This window comes from Oryzias latipes, chromosome 23 (assembly GCF_053564925.1).
Source record: "Oryzias latipes strain Hd-rR chromosome 23, Olatipes_Hd-rR_3.1".
NCBI lineage: Eukaryota > Metazoa > Chordata > Actinopteri > Beloniformes > Adrianichthyidae > Oryzias > Oryzias latipes.
Genome location: NC_136259.1, coordinates 14,184,221 through 14,206,593, shown reverse-complemented (window position 1 = coordinate 14,206,593; position 22,373 = coordinate 14,184,221). Strand labels below are relative to the sequence as shown.

Genomic DNA, 22,373 nt, shown 5'->3' with positions numbered 1-22,373 from the left:
TTCTGACAAACTGTTTTACAGAATCCGCCATAGTTTGTTGAGAAACTGCTTGACCACAATTTTCTGAGTTCAATGCCTGGACAGCAACAAACTGAGGTCTACCACAGTGGCCTTGTGGTACCACAAGTCTGCACAAATGACCCCCTTCAGGGGTACCAGTGACTAAACAAGGATTACTGAAGCCCTTTCCAGTTACTTCCTATGGGGTCAAGATGACCATTGACATGTTCTCCCTACCATGACAAAGGTGAATAAAGGTGGACAGGATTTCATGTAAACCATGGAAAGCAGTGAAGATCACAAATCTTTGAAGAAAAAAGTTCAACGCACTGTCTAGTGGGTCTAGATGACCCAACTCCCAATATCAAAGTGCCTAGGGTAGCACAAGGGTTATGAGTGAAGGTGGGGTACATCCTGAACTGTTTCCCTGTCTATTTCAGGGTCACATACACCTAAAGGTTAAGATAGAGTCACCAATCAACCTATAAAACATGATTTTGAACTGTGGACTGCTCAGAGAGAACTGACTCATACACAGGGGCAACACAGCCAGGATTTTGAACCAGGCATGAGGGCTAAGTAGCACGCCACTGTGAAGCCTGCATAAAATAGCAGGGACCTTAAAAAGTCAAAAGGACACCTGTTAACTTTTTAATTAAATGGTAGCAGAATATTCCTATTTTAAACCACTTCTTCGGGTTCAGTTTTTGGGTCCTAACGTACCCACTTATGTCTGTCCAGCTGTCTTTGCTTTTTTTGTGTTATCGACAGGGACGGACTTGAAGCTTCAAAATGACATTCTTGGTGTTCACATATGTTTGCTGTGTTTTATGAATGAACCTAATCAGAGGACAAGTATTGGTGATGAAGTCCACATCGAGCACACAGAGCCATCCTGGTCTCTTCCTCACATTTCCTGCACGAAGGCGGAGTAATTAGCTGCATTCAGCCATGTTCACACACAGGGACGATCACCATTGCTTTTCATTTGTGTGATTCTTCAGTCCTGGGGGAGAGTGCTCCCTGCACAGGATAGACATCCCAACCCGTCACAGATGGAGAACTTCTGCTTTCTACCACTCATTGCATTGTTTCAGATGTGTAAGCGCGATAAAATCTGCTCCTCTGCAGCACGAGCTCTCCGGGTTCGTTCAGTGCTCCAGTGGAGGATGATAACTGTCAGTTTTATTACTCCGGTGGATGAACATTAGGCAAACAGGAAATGATGATTTAAAAGGAACATAGAGGCTCAACCTGCTCAGATCAGATTTCTCTATTGTTCAACCTGCTAAGATTGAGTTTGATGCTTATTTCTACATTAGAGTGGCCTGATTTCCAAATGGGTTTTCGTGCAGAAAAAAGTGCAGACTAGACTGTACATCATTAACCTGCCAGGTTATTTCAATTAAATGGCTGTGTATAGTGCATGTAAATACATTGCAATACATTTTGTGCAATGGTCATTTATGAATGTGCAGTATGGACAGTTCTGGCAAAATGAGCTGCAGCCGCATTTATTTACACAATATGATTCATGAAATACGTTCAGCAGTATTCTAGATGTTTTATATTTATAGTTAAGACAGTTGGAAACTGGTCTTTCACAACAATCTTTGTCATGTAATAGTGTTAAATGTCAACCATAAAGATCTAAATCAAAAGGTTAGAGGTCAAAGTTTGTGGAAACCATCAATTATCTGCATCTCGTTGTCAAAAATACTCTGATTTCAAAGGATCTGAAATCAGTACCTGCGTCTGTTGGTCATATATTTGTGAATTTCGAGCAGATCAGATTTGGATGAAATCAAAGCTGCTTTGAAAGCTGATGCTCAGGAGCAGAGATGCAGATGACTGAAGGTTTTGACAGTATGAAGCACAGAAGAAAATACCTTTCTGCTGCTGCCGGGAGGAGGGAGGGGGTAATTTGCTGACTCATGCTAACGCATGGGTCTGTCAGCCACCCTGGAGTATTTTTAGTCTGGACCGGGCTCGGATGCGTGTCCTGAAGGAAATCGTGAGAAAGCTGGGTTGTGCACATGAAGGAGTCGGAATGAGAAGGTCTCGCCGACGTGACCTCAAACGTGGACCACGACCGCAGTCTGTGTGATACAAAGCTCTTGTCTTTCTGAAGAAGCACATGTAGAAGCAACAGTTAGAGAGACAAACAGCTGAACAGCCGGCTTGCTTGCAAAGCGCAGACACAACGGTGGAAGCCTAAAGTGACGCTCTGTTAGCCTGATTTGATTATTCATAACAGCTTTTTTCCTGATTTTGGGTTTTTCTTTAGTCCAAAGGAGTTCTGACTAATGTTGAACAATCTAAACACTTAAAACATTCATTCATCTTCTTGACCGTTTTTCCCTTTCGGGGTCACGGGGGTTGCCGGAGCCTATCCCGGCCACTTGGGCGTAGGCAAGGGATGCCCTGGACTGGTCGCCAGTCTGTCGCAGGGTAGAATATCCTCAATCACACATCCATTCACTCTCACAGTCACACCTATGGACAATTTAGAGTTGCCAATCAACCTATGAAGCATGTTTTTGGACAGTGGGAGGAAGCCGGAGATCCCGGAGAAAACCCACGCATGCACAGGGAGAACATGCAAACTCCACACAGAAAGGTCCCCCATTGATGTTGTGTTTTTCATGTCCCCCAGCCGGGACTTGAACCGGGGGCCTAACCACTAACCACTGCTCCACCGTGCAGCCCACTTAAAACAGTGCTTCTCAATTATTGTGTCTTACGCCCCACCAATGAAGAGCTTACCCTTACATCCCCCCATAGTGACTTTCTGCTGCAATTATTATTAATATCATGAGGGAAGTTGCTCAAGTTAAAAGTATATCTCTGCAAAACATTGTATCCTTATTATCATTAAAGAAAGCAAAAAGATAAAAAAAATACAGAAATCAAATAATCAATAATTTTAGTAACATTGTTTTTTCTTTTTATATAAAAATACAGTTGCCTGTATTTTCAAATAAAAAGATTGTAATCCTTGCCCCACCATGCCCCACAGGGGGAGCTCGCCCCAACTATTTGAGAAACACTGACTCAAAGGATTTTTAGACCAAGAATCAGATTTGAAGAAGATTATACCCACAAACTCAAAGTTTTACCTTTTTATGTTTTTCTTCTGAGTTAAACGTCAGGCTTTGTTGAAATTTGTTCACCTCCGATCAGATGACTGCAGGTTTGATTCCCGCCCTGCACGCCCATTTGTTGAAGTGTCCTTGGGCAAGACACTGAACCCCACCCTGCTCCTGGTGGGAGGTTGGCACCAGTGACTGGCAGCGGAGCCGCCACCAGTCTGTGAATGTGTGTGTGAATGTGTGAATGGGACTGTAAAGCGCTTTGGGAAAGGTCGGGGTAGGTAGAAAATAAACGCTATACAAGTATACGCCACACAATAATATTGAGGAGTTTATAGATAAATGCGTGGATGGGTTTTACTGCATCGCGCAGTTCAGATGTTTTCAGACTTAGTCTAAATGTCAGGGTCGGCTGTGATGAGAACAGACCCAAATGCTGGAACCCAGAAAGATCACGCACGAGGAGTGACAAGAGAAGTGTAATCCAAGGACGAGTCATCAGAGCGGGGAACTGCGAGACGAGGATCCAAAGGTAGGTGGTTTTATTTGGGTGAGGTGGGAGTGTGGCGTGACAAGGAACGAAGTTGTGGCGTGTGGAGTTGGCGGCGTGGCTGGTGTAGGAGGTGTGGCTGAAGAGACGGCATGGCTGGAGGCTTAGGATGGAAAGGCGGTCTATGTGGTCTGGAGCGAGAGATTGAATCCAGGTGGATGAGAAGTTCTGTAGACAGAGCGAAAACCTGAATGAGTAAACTAGCAAGACAAAAGTTTGATTCAGAATTCGAGGTTAACTTAAGGTACTGCACCATAGAGGGTAACGAACTGGCGATGAATACTGGAACAAGGTAACCAAAAATACTGGACTGGAGATGAGATAAGTGCTGGGTTCAATCTATGAAGGGAAGCAGAGAGGGGAAGGGGGAGGAGAGGACTCCCGGAGGTACCATGACACTAAAGTGGAAAGCACACACACATCGCACATTTCTCACCACTGAAAACCAAGAAGAGCTGACGTTAAAACCCAAAATCACTGAAGGGGCTGAACGTCAGAACTTACCGACGGACGAACCAAACACGACGTTAAACTGGTTCCAGAGAGACGGGTGACTAAAAAAGAGAAGCTGTGTCTGGAAAGCAGCTCAGATGTGAGGCGCTAAAAGGAAGTGAAGCAGAACCAAAATACAGGAGGTGTCAAAAAGAAAGCAAGATGAAAACAGCAAGAATCAAAATGTTCTGTCCAATGCAGCACGGAGGTCCAAAATACAAGTACAGACAACCAGAGCCATCATCAGAACATCTGCAGCTTCAGTTTTTCTGGTGTTTATGTAGAGTTTTTGTGTCCAGGTCCAGTTTATTAGTCATTGTAGAGAACAGTCGCGCACTGTAGTTTTTCCTGCCACTAGCATACAGCCCCTCACAATCCCAAACTAACATACCGGAGCAAATATTGGAGCAAAATACCCTTGTCAGACGAGAAAAACAAAGATGTATGTGTATTTAGTCGTCTATGCATCAGAATGGAGCAGAGCAGAAAGCCTGTGGCCTGCTAATGGTAGAATTTATGTAAGAACTAGACTTCACAACAATTTGAATGAAGAAATACTATGAGCTGTAATTTTAAGTGTAATTTTCTTTATAAATGTGCTCCATTATCAGAAAAATGCCAGAAGAACATGTTAAAAACACCAAAAACACAAGTTTATTGCGTGGGTCTTCAAGAATAATAAAGCGGATTAGCATCAGGTTTGCCAAATAGCTTTTGCACTAACAGATGAGTAAAAAAAGTCCGTAGCTCTGACTCTTTCACAGAGAATTGTGATGTGAATGTAATCAAAAAAAAAACACAGATGAGAGGGAAAAAATTCATCAATGGTGGACACATGCCGAGTCATTTGAAAACACAAATATGTGCTGCCAGTTTAGATGTACGGAGCTGTCACAGTAGCTTCAGCACACAGATCCTGCAGGATGCTGAGCATGCAGGAGAAAACGTGCCCAGCAGCACATCCAAAGGAAATCTGAAGCTGCTTTGCTGGGATTAGTCCAAACTTTCTCAACGAGTGGATTTGGTTTCTGCAGAAACCACCAGTAATCGCTAAATGAAAATCCCATCCCATGGTTGTCCACTGCAGCTCCTGGCAAACTTCAAAGCTGTGCACGCACACCTTGGTGATTCCTGCACAGATGCTCCTCCCTCCGCCCCCCCAGAGGAGCTGCAAATAACCATGGGAGGAAACACATTTTTACTGAGCCTGTGTTGATGACTGAGCCTGGGTCCATAATGTCCAGACCAAGGGTTCAATCCCAATTACAGTCAGTCTGCCTCAGGTCAGGAAGAATGACAGGACAGAACGTTGTCAAGTGACGACAGGACATTCTATACGGTCAATCAGAAAGAAGAAAAACATAATTGACCGTTCAAAAATTTAACAAACATGTATTCTCTCTCATTAATTATCTTTAGGGAATAAAATTTCCTGATAATTTTAAACATTTTGTTTTCTCTTTTTAGTTTTTTCAACAGTTCCACAGATTTGCTTCAGCTCTAAATCTGGATTTATAATAAACATCATTTCGTAATCAAGCTGAGAATTTTTTCATTTATTTAAGGAGGTTAACACATTCATTGTAACACAGTGAGGTCAGCTGAATCACTAAACTAGAGTGATCTCAGCTCTATGTGTTTGAAATGTGTTCATGTTTTAAAGTGGGCGGGGGCAAGTTAAAAGAAGGTGGGGCTTCTTGACAGACACCACAGCTATAAGTAGCAATCAACTCCTGATATGTCCTCAAAAGAAATATCAGCTGATTGTCTATTCCTGTCACCTGAAGGAAATACAGTTGCACCTAGTTCACGCTAATCGGCGATTCAACTTCCTCACCCATAATGCTTTGCAGAAGTCCCTGGAAGCTTAGGCTTTGAATTACCAATATCCAGTTTTTCTGTAGCAGTTGGGAGTTTCCTGAAATAGTTAGTCTCTGCTTTGTAGCTAAAAGATTTTTCAGATTTTATTTGTGTGGGGATGTGTGTTTCTGTGTTTGTGAGGGTTTGTGTACGTGTGTGAGGGTTTACTCTATTTCAAACTTTTCAAGAGTCTTGAAACACAAAATCTAAGAACACAAAAAACACAACCTCAGTCTAGAGCAGAAACAGAAAAAATGAACTCCCACAATGCACCTCAACCCCAGGTTGCCCACAGTGGGTGGAGTCATTATGGTAGTTTACTTTTTTTGGCACACTTTATTTTTTATTTATTTTTTAGTATTAAATGTAGAAGTGTTTAGTGAAACTGTCCTGAAACAACTACAAAATCTGCAACACAGAAATAAAAAATGAACACCAGCGAAATCCTCCATCCTGTCCATCAAATGTTAAACCTACACGTCGACGTACAGGTGAGGTCATGGTTAGGAAAATCCTGCCGTCCTGTCAAGGTTTTTTCTAAAAACACAAGCTAGTATTAAAAAACAGGCAGTACAGAAAGCTGTACGATTTCTCACGAGGAGGGCCGAAACAGACAACCGTCCAACGCCTCCATCTCCGACAGCTCTGTGGATGCCTATCCAACCTACTGTTTTGTTTAGAATTGGTTGCCCTGGTTACAAAAAAGAATAACAAATCGAAGAGATCCAAGGTCAGCAGTTAACAATGCGCTGGATTAAACGTCTTGCATCAGACCTGGGAGTGTTGGTCCACAGTTCCAGCTTATCAGTTTGTATTCCAGACGTTTTCTTAGACGTCTCCTTCCTCCAGATGGTATGTGGAGAAGAGAAAAATCCCAAACATAGCAGTTTTCAAAGTGTGGGTCAACGGAGTTAAAAAAAAAAAAACTGTCTTAAAAACAGCATATAGAATGATAATAAAGACAATACATTGTGTACATCCAACACCTACCGGTCCATAAGACATCTAATGTTAAGTGCAAAACACTTTAAAGGAAATGCGGATTTTCTTCTTTTCCTTTAGTTTTCAAAGCGGCTTTACTGGTTAAAGTAAAGTTTGATGAGAAGTTTGTTCTTTTAAAGTCTCTAAAGTTTCTGTGCGGATCAGCAAAGGGAGTTGGATTGTAAGTAACCCCCCGCAGAAAGTGACATGCGGAAAAAGTCGGGTTCGATCTTGCAAGTATTCAGTCCTGTGAAGTGGAGCGTGTAAAGTCGGTGTCACAAACATTAACATAATCTGTGGAAAAGCAGTTTGTGGGATTAAAGGATGGTTAGACAGGAGGGTAAGCTTGTGGTTCCATCTTTGTATGGTGCGGTTCAGTTGCATGTGTTGTGAAATGTGTGTGTGTGTGTGTGTGTGTGTGCTGGCAGACAGATGATGAACAGACACTCTTTCTGAAGTCCCAGCTAACGTTAATCCAGTTAGCCACACACTCTCTTTGCAGCAGCTTAAAAAACTGTCATTTCGGCTGAAGGAGGAAAAAGAGGAAAATGCTTTAGTTCCTTTAACCAGCTGCCATGGGGCTTTCTAAGCTGCCCCCCAGCCCCCCCTCAGCGTGATGTAATTAGCTCACAGTTCGCTCTACATGAGCTGCTGTCATCTCGCTTCATTACGTAACACAATCTGAACTCAACATATTCAGATCCGTGATCCCCCTCCTCAGAATGAAACCTAAAATAAGGCCCTGGTTTGTGTCTGGTCATCCGTTAGTGAAATCAGACTCTGCTGAGGGTTTGCTAACAGTCAAACTGACACCCAGCAGGTCCTGACTCTGACCTGAGAAGTTCTCAGCAGAGTTCTGTGGAGGGATTTTTGTGCCATTATTCCAAGCGTAACACTCACTGTTTTGAGCGTAAAACTTTGAAAAGTTTTGCACTTGAAAGAGAAAAATACAAATTTGTTAAATACGAAGAACCAAAAGTAGAAAAAAATGAGCTGCTGGATGACCGCCATTGTTATTGTTGGCTTCACCCCGCATGAAACGCTCACCTAAATTACCTGGACCGTTCCAGACCGGACTGTACCACTTAGTGGAAACGAGGCTTTTAAAATAAAAAACTGAACTGTAAACAAGTGGATGCAGGTTTTTTTTTGTTTTTTTAATACTCAAAAAATATTTTGAATCTTGTATTCTTGTATTTTTCTAAAAAACAAGTGTTCCGCTGGACTTTAGTAGTTATTTTCTTTGCTATTTATATAATAACTGTAACATGGCTGTACAGCCGCTATTCTGGAGTTCATCTTCAGTCTGGAGCTTGAAACAGCAATTGACTTCAAACCACTGAGTATTAGGATCCTGAATTTCCCTTTAGAATAAGCAGAGCCTGAATCCAGCACCACATTGGAAGTTTAAGATTCATTTTTCTCCTTATCAATGACTCATTTGCTCTCATAAAATTTGTCTTTACTAGCTAAGCAGCATTTTCTGTATGTTGCTGTGAATTTTGTCCCAGTTTTCTCCCACACTGGAGCTTCACACATGCGGTGATGAAGAGGTGTGTTCTGGATGAAGAGGAAGAGCCGCTTCTGCAGTCTCTCTGTGTGAAATGTCCCTCAGTGATGGGCTGTTCGGTGGGGGTGGGGGGCAGCAGGACCTCCTGACAGAGAGGTCATCTGTCTGCTGGCTGCTCCTCCACGCTGACAGGTGCGGCTGAACAAGTCAGTCCCGCTTCAGTCTGTGTTTGCCCCTGAGAGGCCAGCAGACCCCGTCACACTCACATTACACGGTGATGCTCTCCCGTTTGACCTTTGACCATTAAACTGACCCTTAAGTCTAGCTTGACCAACACCTAACACCTTAAAAATCAAAGATGCGAGCAGGAAAGCAGCAGCACTATGCATCTTACGAAACCCTTAAATCTTTTTAAAAATGACGCATTACACTTCAGAGCGGCCGTGGTACAGAGGTAGAGTGGTCGACCTTTTATCTGAAGATCACAGGGTTGTCCCAAAGTGTCTTTGAGCGAAACACTGAATCCTGATCCTGATGGTTGTAGGTTGACAGCAGTGGAAAGTTACATTTCCCACCCAACGCGATTTGTGCTGCTCCGTCAGGTGGTGGAAAAGTTTCTTCTTGGTGTTTTGGGGAAACGTTCATGTAGTCTTAATCATACGAGCAAAAAATGGGTGCAGTTGTACGGGGCACAAAATACTAAGATCATAAAACATTTTTTCCCAGGGCTACTGCAGGTGACAGGTCGTGGCGAACACTTACACAACAAGTTAATGTAAGTAGGGGTAAAGCAGGTGAGACGCAGGCACATTGTATGGATTTTTTTCACCCGTAATAATCTGCATCTGGCTTCACTGCTAGAAATGAGGAAATTAATCAATCAGAGTGTTGTTTGTGTGGACATCCTACAGGCACCTACATGAACATGTTCTTTGTAATTTCAAAATAAATTGTTACTTTATTTTGAAGGTGACGTGTCCACGCGATAATAGACGTGAATACTACGAATATCACTGTCAAGTTTCTTTTTGGAGTACAAAAATTAACATCTTTTATGACCCAAAACATGATTTTACATAACTGAGTGAGGAAGGAGAGGGCATGCGGCCTGATTTCTTTAAGTTTTGGATGACCGAAGAGAGCAGGACTCGACACGGGGGTGGCAGGACAAACCTCTCCTCTGGGAGCCAGTGGGGAGGGGGGACGGACCGGAGATGCAACATAGAACAATGTAAACTAGCTGACAGTCGTGAAACACAATGAAAACACACCGCAGACTGGAAATCCGCGGCGTGAGCCGCTGTTCAGATCAGGATAATCCCCTTGAAAGTACCTCAACCATGAACTGGTGGTTTGTGCTCAAAATTGATTAGTTATAAGTTTATTATATCAGGAGGAGATGGATATGGGGGAGAGGGGCAGCAGTTACACCCCCCCCCATACACACAGAGACCTTTGACAGAACCCCTCTGAGGTGAGATCAGCACCTTTACTGCAGGTTTTAGTCTCTGAAACAACAATCCAACAAGAAGCTTCCAGTGTGTGTCTGAACACATGAAGCTTTTGAACCATTTATGAAGCAGTTCCAGGTCATGAAGCTTCAAAAGGCTTCTCAGAGCTGAGTGGCTTTGATTTGCAGGGAAGCAGGGCTTCTCTGTTCCTGCAGCGAGGACACGTCCCCCAGCAGGAATCGGTTCAAATGGGGGGTTGCTGCACCTGAACCAACATGTCCGCTCCCTAAACCTGGCTCAGTTTGGACCTCAGCTCTGCCATAAGCGGCTCTGGCTTCCACACTCGGAGCATCTGCAGCTGCTGATAGGGAAAGCCATAAGAGCCTTTGCTATCTTGTCCTCTTGAGCTCTGCTTTTCAGTGTTTCAGTGTCCTCTGGCTCCTCATTCTGGACCGCTGCTTCACTCTGGGTCTGAAAAGATTAAGGAAATGTTGTGTCACAAAATGCTGAGTCAGATGAGTTTTTCTTATCAAGGGTGCCAGCTGAGTGCCCCCCAACAGATGCACAACAGTGAGACAAAGCCTGCAGGCTTTGGTGAAGATGGGGGGGTGGCTGTCAGAGGCGTTTGGAAAGACTCAACTGGTGAGGAAACATGTCTGCCAGGGATGGAAAGCCTTTCAGCTCTCAGCAGGTGTGACTTTTCGGGAATGAGGAAGATCTCAATTAATGCGGACAGAGTGTAATCATTTGATTTCAATGAGACTGCTTAATCCCCTCAATGTGTGTCGGATGTTCGAAGCATTTGATTGACAGTTTTTCCTAGGCTCGCTTTCAGTGGAAGGGGTGTGGTCTTCTAACAGGCTTACTCCTGATTTGAGAGAGGTTGCCATAGAAACGTAGACTTAGACCGACACGGACCAACCATGAATTACTGAGGACACCTAGTCCCAACATGGCGATGGACATATCTTGGAAAAATGGCGACTGAATTGACTTTGTTTGGTTGGAACTGCAAGTCAGGCATTTTCACACACAATTCGTCCAGTTATATGACACAGTTAATGGTGAAAGCATTAAAGGTAACCATTTATCGCAGTCTACTTTTGCAATACAGGTATAGGGTGAAATTGGGATGACGATATCATTTTGATTTATTGTGCAGGTCTAATGAAGTATATTACTCACCCAAGCCAATAATCTGTAGAAATATTTACTGTACGTGGATTTCTGTCTTAATTGGGTTATAAAGGGTTAAAAACAATTATTCCGTTTTTCAGACAGAGATGGAGCTTCTGCCCCAGAGGTTTAGGAATGATTTTGATTGTTTCCGATCGTATTTTGCCGGTGTCATTAGAGGAAGAAATGGACGGAAATGTTAATGTAGTTCAAACAGGAGATCCATGCAAACAGTAGAAATGGGGGGTTATGCTCTGGGGCTCAAAACGTTCAGCTCAGCAAACTGCCTTTACCCCTCCCTCCAAATGAATCGATGTTTCCATGCAGCTGCTTCCTTTTCATTAAATAATATTTCAATGCGCCGCCGGTCCCGCAGCAGTAAACTCAATTAAAAGGGAAATGCTGCTCAGAGCTGGACAATGGAAGGCATTGGGGGGAGGGGGGGCAGCCTGCTTCATACTGATACTGTAACACATGAACACTGTTATCATCCACACTCATTCACCATCAGCAACCAGGAGGATCCAGCTGGAGCTCCTGATGTCTGCAGACCTTCATGTCAATGTTTCAGGATCCCCCTCGTCTGTTCGGCTCCCGATAGAGCGGAACCGAAAAGGGGGAAGCGTGTTCAGAAGCCGGATTAGATGAACAAACACAGTCGGGTCAGATGGGATGGATCTTCACCTCATTGATGAAGCAGAGCAGCAGCTTTCACATCAGCTGACACGGAGGTTCAGGAGTCAGGCTGGAATCAGTGGGTTGAAATGTTTGTGGCCCCCAATATGATATGTGTGCCGCTACAATGCTTAGTGAAAGCGAAACAAAGGTAACACTTTATATTAAGATTCCTTAACAAGCTCTGTTAACACATTAACAAGCATTATAAATGAATTTATAGGGTTTTAGTAAGAAATTTATTAGTACAATAAGTCTAATAAGGTTTATTAAATTACTTAGTTAACACATTTGCAAGCATTATTATTAGGATGTTTTTAAGATGCTAAGGATGCATTTACTGATATTATAGGTGCTTAACAAATGTGTCAGTGTTAATAAGCTTAATAAGATTTATTAACAACTTTTGTTAACAAATTAAGAAGTATTATTATTGTTTGGGGTTCTAGTAAGATATTTATTAGCATTATAGACGCCTTACACAAGCCTTAGTGTTCATAAGTTTTATTAACTAACGTAACAAATTAATCGGCTTTATTAATGTGTCAGATGCTAGTAAGATATTTATTAGCATTATAGATGTCTTCCAAATACCTGAAAGTGTTAATAAGATTTATTAACATCTAAAGTCAGACCATGGTCTTCTAAATCCATATTACTAAACTGCTTATAAGCTTTACAAATGTATTAATTAACTTTGTTAATAGTTTATTAATTGTTTTGCAGCACCTCATCTAAAGTGTGGACGTTTTTTAGCACAAACAACCACAAAGCATAAAGATTGTAAAAAGAACTTTATGACATTAAAACAGACTAAACATACACAAATCGTTCTGTAAAAGATATATAATAATTTAATTCAGACAAATAATTTTAAAAAAAAAACATATATACTGGTGTTGGATGACTAGCATCATAGCTAATAAGGATAAAGTATTAGCATCTATCCTGAGTGAAACATTCATTGCAAATCCCATCACCAGGAGACAGTTCTCTGCATTCAATGCCAACTGCATTCAACCACTGTTGCCTTGCTTCAAAGTCCACAAGAAAGTTGCACAAGCCAGTCATTTTTGAAGAACGAAGACAATAAACCTACAGGAGCCATGCTAAAGCTAACACGCTAACCTGCCCATCTATGAATCAAAGATGGGCAGGTTAACTAATGTCACCATTGGCTAATGAATCTGTCAATCAAACTCATCAGCAAAACAGGCGTGCTCACTCTCAGCAAATTGAATGGCCTCTGAGACTTTGCTTTCACACAGGTGACGAAAAAAGCCCCGCCGATCTTTGATTCTGTACCGGTCGGTCGAAGCATGTTTTTGGACGGTGGGAGGAAGTCAGAGTCCCCGGAGGAAACCCATGTACAGGGAGCACATGCTAACTCTACACAGAAAGGTCCCCCACTGATGTTCTCATTTAATCAAATATTCATTATTTAGTTATTTTTGTAAGTAAGATGACTCGATCTCTAAAGGCCTGTTCACACCGGGACGAATTTCGCCGGCGATTTTCGCCGACGTTTAACGCCTCGTGACTAAACAAAGGGCACCAATGTGAGTGTGCACACCGACGCGAAAAAACGCCAGGCGTTAAAGCGTCAAAAAAAAAAAACGCCTCGGGTTCGTTTTTTTTTTTCGACGCGTCGCGTCGAAATCTATTCGACCAATGAGAATGGCGCTTTTGCTCACGTGTCTGGAGCTTCTGAAGTTACAGTAAAACACAACTTGGGGGCGCTCAAACACAAAACTGCCTTGCTGAGCACACATACCAGCGAAGAAGATAGACGCCAAGTAGCGTCTACACTGCCGCGAAGCAATAATGACGGACATTCTAAAATATCCCCGACCCAGAGCACCAGTTGGAGCTACTGGTGCTTGAAATATTCATGTTTTCTTTGTTTGATTCTGACAAGCGTGTAAATACTTGCTCTCTTCTTCTGAGTGAAAAGCGACTTTCGGAAGCGTAAAGTTGCGCAGCGCCACCTTGTGTACAGGAGTATTTCTGTTTTACATTAAGCGCCATCTAATGTCAGGGAATGAAATTGCATGTTCACTCCACTCATCGTCAGCGAAAATCGCCTGGGTGTGAACACAAAAAACGTGGCGAAAAACGCTGGCGAATAACGCCTGGCGAATATTCGTCCCGGTGTGTACGGGCCTTAAGACTCTGCCTCCTTTCATGACGCCATTTCATGACGTCCACCAAGTGCCGGCTTTGGCTCCCACGAACACAAACAACATCTGAACTTTTGTAAACATGGATGTGCATATTGTGCATATAGACGGAAAGAGTTTAGCCAACTACCGTTAGCTCAGCTGAGAAAGTGGGTGTGTCTGTTAACCTGGGGCCGGAGCTGTCAACGCAGACTCTTCCTGGAAGGGGCTGGTCCTCACTTTGTGATGCCACATTGCACTGTAAACCCAAACAGTCCAATGATTTCAAAAGTTTTATAATCATAGAACTCAAAAGTAGCAACCAAGTCAAGTCAGCCTAAATCCTATAAACCGATTCAACTTTGACTTGTTATATCTTTATTGGACTAAAATACATAAAGAAATATCCTACATATAGAGAAGATTCTTCAAGTTCTGGTGGCACAGTGGTTCGTGCTCCTGACTTAGAACAAGAAAACCCTGGATCAGGCCCTGGCTCAGGAACCTGGAACAGCCCCCCTTTCTGTATGGAGTTTACATGCATCAGAACTCTGGCTTACTCTCACCATAGGTCTGGCAGGACTGTGACCCAGAGAGGTATGAGGAAGAAGTAATAGTTTCAATTTAGTTAAAGTATTAAATGACAATTCAAATATTCTAAGTTCTGATTAACTTTTAATTTTTAAGTACGATAACTTAAAAATATTATGTTATCAGTTTCCTCATAGATTTTGAGTTCACTGAGCTTATTTGGGTAAACAGAGTTTAAGAACCTGCTTGTTTTTGTGGATTGGGAGGGGATGCCGTGAATGGATCAAAATTCCACTTTGGGGTTTCTCATGAGGAATGAACATGATCATACACTTTAATGATCAAAGGGTTAATTTTGCATCGTATAGGCCTCTTAAAGCAACATTTTTACCTTTGTACAAATCAATATATTGTGAATTTTAATAATAAGAAAAACACTGTTGATACCACCATCTTAGAGGTTTGGATTTCATCACACTTTAGTCCCACCTCACCTGTGCTGCAGGTTTGTGAACTTTCTCTGCAGCAGAATTCAGGCTTCCGGTTCAGGCTGTGGTGGAGCGTGCCGCCCTCATGACTCTCAGGTTTAACCCTCTGCTCTCTTCTCGTCTCAGACTTGCGGCGGATGACGGCGGGCTTCATGGGCATGGCTGTGGCCATCATCCTCTTTGGCTGGATCATCGGCCTGCTCGGCTGCTGCTGGGACCGGGGCCTCATGCAGTATGTGGCGGGGCTCCTGTTCCTCATGGGAGGTAAGGCACAACCGCGCCATGACGACTGTCTACTGGTGCCCGTGAAGCATTTCTCAGAGTCAGGGGTGCTTTCCTTTTATTAGAATCAATGTTTTTTACAATAAAATGTGGCAGGAAAAGAATTTCAAATGGCATTATAAGGTTTTGCGAAAGACTTCCTTGTCTCTGGACAGAAGCCAAATGATTTGGATGTTTTCATGGTATTTCATGATGATCATGTGCAATGATTCAATTCCTGTGTCCTTGAGCAGGGCACACTCAGTATATAAATGTCTTCATTTGACTGTGTGCAGTGTAGCTGCAGCTCAGCAGACACACGTGCTGAACTGAGGAGTAGAATTGTTAAAAAGAAATAAAACAATTTAGATCATTTCATCTGTCTTTTGAGTTTCTAAAAAGATAAAAGGGATCAGATCATAAATTAAGATTAAAATTACACTTTTTTTGCTTCTAAACTGCTGATCAAATGCACAATGACTTCCTGAAAGACCAAAGTGAGACTTTTTTATCGGTTATTACCATTAAAATCTTATCATAAATTTAAAGATTTTTTTTAGATCAGTTAATGTTCTCATAAATGTAATTTAAAAATCATTTTTGCTCTTTTTCTTTTTTTAAACAAGAAAACTACAATTTAGGCACAGAGAGTATTTTGAACTGAAATTGATTTTCTTATTTTAGCTGCAGGAACGTATAGGTTGAAGTATCAGGTCTGATTCTCTCTGTCAGGTTTAGGGCTCCTCCCCTTCAAAACTCAGTAGCGCTTCCTTTTATAGTACAGTACTCACTGAGTTTTCATGTGGTACCTATGATACCTACATTGTACCTACGAGGTACCTATTGGACATTCATGTGGTACTTGCAAAGGTATTTAAAGCGTTTAAAGTCTTGCCTTACTTAAAGAGTAAAATCTTTGTGACTACTGTCTTCTTACACATGGTAAGTTCATTAAAAAACACATATACTCAAAAGGTACTTTTTGTGTATCTGCTCTCTTCTCAAGGCCAAGTCACACAGCCACTGTGTACATTTTGCGCATTTTCCACGTATCAAATTTTGGCCGTTCGTGATCCATATGTGATGTACGTCATTCATAGTATGTGTTTCTTGCGTCCGTTGATGTGCACAGATGTCCGTCGAGGGTTTCAACATGAATTCGGTTCAGATGTTCAAAATTTTTGGTTGGTTGAGAATTACACAGTTTATGGTATTTTATTTAGTTTATACACAAGTATTATGTGAATCGTACGCAATCGTGCATGATTTCTGCAAATGCAGTCAGGTCCATAAATAATGGGACAGCGACACAATCCCAACATTTTTGGCTCTTTACACCCCTCTGGACTGGAAATGATAAGAACAAGATGTGCTTTAACTGCAGACTGTCAGCTTTAATTTGAGGGTATTGACATCCAGATCAGGTGAGCGTTGTAGGAATTACAACAGTTTGAATATGTGCCTCCCACTAAGGAACCAAAAGTAATGGGACCAAACAATGATCATAATTCAAACAATCACTTTTTAATACTTGGTTGCAAATCCTTTGCAGTCATTTACAGCCTGAAGTCTGGAACGCAGAGACATCCCCAGACGCTGGGTTTCATCCCTGGTGATGGTCTGCCGGGCCTCCAATGCAACTGTCTACAGTTCCTGCTGGTTCTTAGGGCATTTTCCCTTCAGTTTTGTCTTCAGCAAGTGAAACGCATGCTCAATCGGATTCTGGTCAGGTGATAGACTTGGCCCTGACAACGGGACAACTACGGTCCTTATATGATTTCAATTCTGTAGAGATAATTAGACCTACGACTCCCATGAATAAACCTGCCTCGAATTCAGAGCATAGAGACATGTAAAGCATTGAGTTGGGGGTTGGGTCTAATACTTTCTCTCTACTTTGACTAATTCCTAAAGCCTGCTGCCCCCTGCAGGCTGCTCTTCTCATTGTCTTTTTACATTTCTCATTTCTGACTCTTGACAAACAGACACGCCTTCCTCCCACAGTGAGACCCCACTGGTCAGTCTTGGCTTCTCCTGAAATAACTACTAATCAGCAGCGAGTGAGAGGAAAGGAAAGCTCATAAGTCTGGAAGCCATGTGTCCCAGTTTGTGTCTCAAACGGTCGATGAGGACCTCACACACTCTGATGCACACGTTTGGCGGGAGGCATATGCAGACTCCATGATGATCAGCATCAGACTCAGGCTGCCCCCCCCCCCCCCCCCCCCCCGCATCCCCTCCCAGCTGTGTGGGAAACAGGCAATTAAAAAGCCAATTATGTTCCCTGGTAATGAAAGCAGGAGAAATGAGCTGAGTCAGTCTGCAGGAGACCAATCACAGCCGAGCTGCCCGAGTGCTTGCAGCGCTCCCACAGCCAGGCCAAATTTAGAAACTGTTTCTGCTGCTCCTGAGAAGACAGCAGAGAGCGCTCAGGTGGGGGCACTGAAGGCTTGCGTGTTTCACCAGCGTGCTGGAGGGCGGGCGGAGGCAATAGGTTCAATCGTCAACACCCAGACAAAGGATAAAAAAGGCAAACAGAAAAGAAGCAAACAACTTAGTGACGCACACACCGACCTACAGCAGCGGTAGGGCGGTCGACCTCTGATAAGAAGACTGCGGATTCAATACCTGCTTTGCTCGCCCATGTGTTGAAGTGTCCTTGGGCAAGGCACTGAACCTCTGAGCCTCTGGTGGAAGGTTGTGTTCAGCAGCGGAGCCACCATCAGTGTGTGTATGGGGCTGTGTCTGTAAAGCACTTTGGGCTTGGGAATGTAGAAAAGCGCTATACAAGTATGCGCCACTTACACTATAGCTGTTATTACAGTTTATACAGAATTCTTATCTGTCTAGCTTGATGTTTGCCCGGATTTTCTGACCCAGTTTAGCCTTAATTACATAACTTGAAAGTTCAGTCGATCATTTTTACAGCATCATCTAATATGGTTTGCTTTTACTCATTCTATCAGCTGCTCACTTGGGGCGCAATTGTCCAAACCAGGCCCTGACAAGGCTGGGGGGGGGCAAAGAAGAAAAAAGGCGGCTCACTCTTCTAGTCCTCTGATCATCATGTGTAAATAAGCTTCTGCAGCTCCTCAATCTAGCATGTTTACCCAACAGACATGATTTCTGCTTCTTCATTTTGTCCTCCATGGAGGTCACCCCCCTCCCCCTTTGGTTAGTTCGTCTGTATGTACACTGAAGTGAACCGCACCAGAGTTCACCTGCAAGTGAACAAAGACCCTTGTTCTGAAGAGAACCAGTGTTCTCTTATTTGGTCCAAACCGGAGTTAAGGAGAACTTTCTTTCACAGATGCCGAACCAAAAAAGACCATCAGAAGAAACCATCCCTGTATTAGACCATGACCAAACCTGCCAGAGGGAATGCATTAGTGTAGAGCAGTGGTGCTTATTTGAAGGTTCTGACGGTAGATCGTGGGCCATCAAAGATATATAAAAAGGATAATAAAAATATATTTAAAAAAGAATCTGTTTGCAAATCATCATCCTCTGCATCTAATACTTCACTTGATTGAAAGGCAGAATGATCAATCAAACATCCTCTTTAAAAATCAGAAGCCCTGCTGCGCGCAGGCCCATTCCGACAAGCAGGAGAGTTTATTGAGGCCTGGGGCCGGCCCGCATGCGTCTTCGATTGGAAGCAAGTCTGAGACACACCGTTTGACCCAGCTGTCCTGCCACGGCACCTGCTGCTGGGTCTGCGGTTCCCCCCGAGGGATCCGAGCCCACTCAAGCAGCAGTGTTGCCCTGAGCGAGGCACGTGCTTCTTGAGCCCTTTCCACGGAGCAGAGGTCGCTGTTCGCTCAGCTGTGGTTAGGCAAGATGCGCTTTAGAAACGCTATGCCGGCCCCATAAAGTTGTTTACAGCAGAGCATGAAATGTGATCTTCATGGTTTCTGTTTTCATAATATTACGTCTTAGCTCTTATAATTATGTATTACTACAAAAATAATATCAATTCACACAACAAAGATATCTCTTTACAAAAATGTGTGTACTCTTACTATGTCGTTTTTGTTATTAGTACATAAACACAGTATTTTGAAGATCTAGTAGAAGTTGCCGACTTGGAAGTTGAATAAAGTGACTTTGGTGCAGAATTCCAGGCCATGACTAGTATATCCTTGTTTTACACGTCCTGCCCTGTCATCTCACAAACAATTGTGTACTTTTACTGTGTGTTTTTTTAATTATTAATACATAAACATTTTAGACTAAGCAAACTGTATAAGTTGTCAATTTTAAAGTAAAATTTTAAGTGACCTTGGTGCATGTAAACACGCACCTCTATATATACATATTAAATACCCCTCTCACCCTCCGCGGGTGGTTTCTCCTCCAAGCTCTGGTCCTCTACCAGAGGCCTGGGAGCTTGAGGGTCGTGCAGTATCTTAGCTGTTCCTAGCACTGCGTTTTCTGGACTGAGAGGTCTGAGGTCTTTCCAGTTATCTGTTGTAGCCACTCCTCCAGCTTGGGGGTTACTGCCCCGAGTGCTCCAATTACCACAGGCACCACTGTCATCTTCACTTTCCATCCTTCTTCCAGTTCTTTTCTGAGTCCCTGGTATTTCTCCAGTTTCTCATGTTCATTCTTCCTGATGTTCCCATTGCTTAGCAACGGCTTTCCTCTGTTCTTTATCCACCACTACAATGTCTTGTTGGTCTGCCATTACCATCTCCAAGCATTCAGTAATCCATGTGTGTGGCACTGAGTCATAGGCTTTCTTGTAATCAACTCAGGCTGTGCACAGGTTGGTGTGTCGCGACCTGTAATCTTAAGCGACTATTCTGTCAACCAGGAGTTGGTGTTTGGCTCTTCTTGAGTCTCTACCAGAATCTATAGACAGATCCTCATGGGAGGACAAACCCCTGCATGGGATGTACCACCAGACCATTACTGAAGTGGCTGATATCAAGAAGTCCTACCAATGGCTAGAAAGTGCTAGAAGCGCTCATCCTGGCAGCTCAGGAACAAGCCCTGAGCACCAGAGCAATAGAAGCTCAGATGTACCACACCAGACAAGACCCAAGGTGTAGGCTGTGCAAAGAGGCGCCTGAAACAATCCAGCACATAACTGCAGGGTGTGAGACGCTGGCAGGTAAAGCATACATGGAGCGCCACAATCAAGTGGCTGGAATAATATACAGGAACATGTGTGCAGAATATGGACAGGAAACCCCATGGTCAAAATGGTAAACACCTCCGAAGATGGTAGAGAATGAGAGGGCAAAGATCCTGTGGGACTTCCAGATCCAGACTGATAGGATGGTAATGGCGAACCAACCAGACATTGTAGTGGTGGAGAGCTCTCAGGCCTCTGGTAGAGGACCCGAGCTTGGATGAGAAACCACCCACGGAAAAGTGAGAGGGTCGTTTTTTTGTTATGTTTTTATATATGTCTTATATATGTGTTTGGCATGCAGCCATGACAAAAAAAAAAAAATAAAAAAATAAACCCTGCTGTAGAGTGTAGTCAGGTTGTCACATTTTTAGGGAACAGCTACAGCTTTCAACATCATCAAATGCATTTTTAGATGTCCATCTTTATTATTGGGATGTCAAATTATCGTTAACCTTGATTAATTCATTAAAGACAAATCAGCTGGTTATTTTTTTAACCTGTTAATCTCATTTTTATTCTGCAACTATTATGTAAGATACAATGAAATGTCTGTCATCAGAAAATAAATGACAACGCAGAGGCCTGACAGTGTCAGACGGTTGTTTCTGTAAAGTCCCTTAATTTCTGATAACGGACACCTAAATGAACACTATGTCAATCATTAGTTTAAATATTTTTTTTTTTACAAAAAGAGAACCATTTGATACACAGTGGGAAATTTCACCTCTTTATTTTTCTTCATAGTTTGAGGTTGAAATAAATACCTCTTTTTATGGTGTAAAAGTAAAGGTTGGAAGTTTGTTAGAATAAATGTTTAAGAAGCCACTTCTTTAGTTGTATTTTGATCTTTTACTGCTCAACATGTCACAAATTTAAATGAAAATACATTAAAATGGGCCTTTATGCAGCAATTAATAGGTTAGGTGAAAAATAGATTAATTAGATTATTGAATTACAGGTCATTATTGATTAATTTCTAAATAAATAAATAAAGTAATTGGGTGACAGCAATAAGTTTTTTTATTCACATGGTCAAAATATATAAAGTTAATGAAATCATCCGATAATGATAATAAAATATGTCTGTTTAAAGAAAGTCTGTTACTTTTATTTTTGACATTCTTTCATTATTTTGGCTCACCAAAATTTACCAAGTGCGCCTGTTTTGCACCTGTTTTGCTGTTTCTCAGATTTTTGACCTTTTTTGATCTTAAATCCCACTCTGGCTTTGATTCTGTTGATGTCTTTGCAGGAACCTTCTGCATCATCTCCCTCTGCACATGTGTTGCTGGCATTAACTTCGAGCTCTCCCGTCACCCACGGAACCTGTACGGCCTGCCCGATGACATCGGCCACGGCTATGGTTGGTCCATGTTTTGTGCATGGGGAGGCCTCGGACTCACCCTCATCTCTGGGTTCTTCTGCACCCTGGCTCCTTCCGTCCAACCATTACCAAGATCTACCTGCCCCAAGTCCCGGCAAGAGAACGGCACTGTCTGCTAAAGGAGGAACCACTGACTGAGAACAAGAGGGAATACAGATGTCTGTGTTCATCTGTTTGCTCATTACCGTCCTACCCTGGTTCTAGTTTTTATTTGTGCGTGTGTTTAAAATGGCTGTCTTGAAAATCTGTTATCTTGAAAAACAAGAAAAAAACGGAAGAACTTCAGAAGTCTTTAAAAAAGTCAAAATTGTGCTAATTTTGATGATGTGTGAAAGATGAACAAAAATGAACAATGACTGAGGAAGATCTTAGACAATCTCCATGGAAAGACTAAATTATAGAGAGCTTCAGAACTTGAAGGTGGACAAAGTATTTCAAAGACAACTGCTCTAACCTGCCGAGAGCAGATCAGACTTTTGGATTAAGTGACGACCAGGTGGTTCTGCGCTGACAGATTAGGAGAATGGAGTTGGATTTGCAGGTTTGGACTTTAGTTGACTGGAGTGTTTACTCCAAGCTCCTCCAGTTCCATGTGACAGACGAGCCTTAAGGTGTCAAAGACC

General features: G+C 42.6%; 1 protein-coding gene across 1 annotated transcript in view; it reads left to right on the top strand.

Moving 5' to 3' along the window:
- The window catches only part of tmem178bb (transmembrane protein 178Bb), a 55,518-nt gene extending 33,519 nt beyond the window's left edge, over positions 1-21,999 (top strand). Inside the window, exons 4-5 of the mRNA XM_023952419.2 lie at positions 15,092-15,229; positions 21,619-21,999. Coding sequence (XP_023808187.1) covers positions 15,092-15,229; positions 21,619-21,869 — 389 coding nt within the window. The 3' untranslated portion in view covers positions 21,870-21,999. The remainder of the gene's footprint in view (positions 1-15,091; positions 15,230-21,618) is intronic.
- The last annotated feature ends 374 nt before the right edge of the window (positions 22,000-22,373 follow it).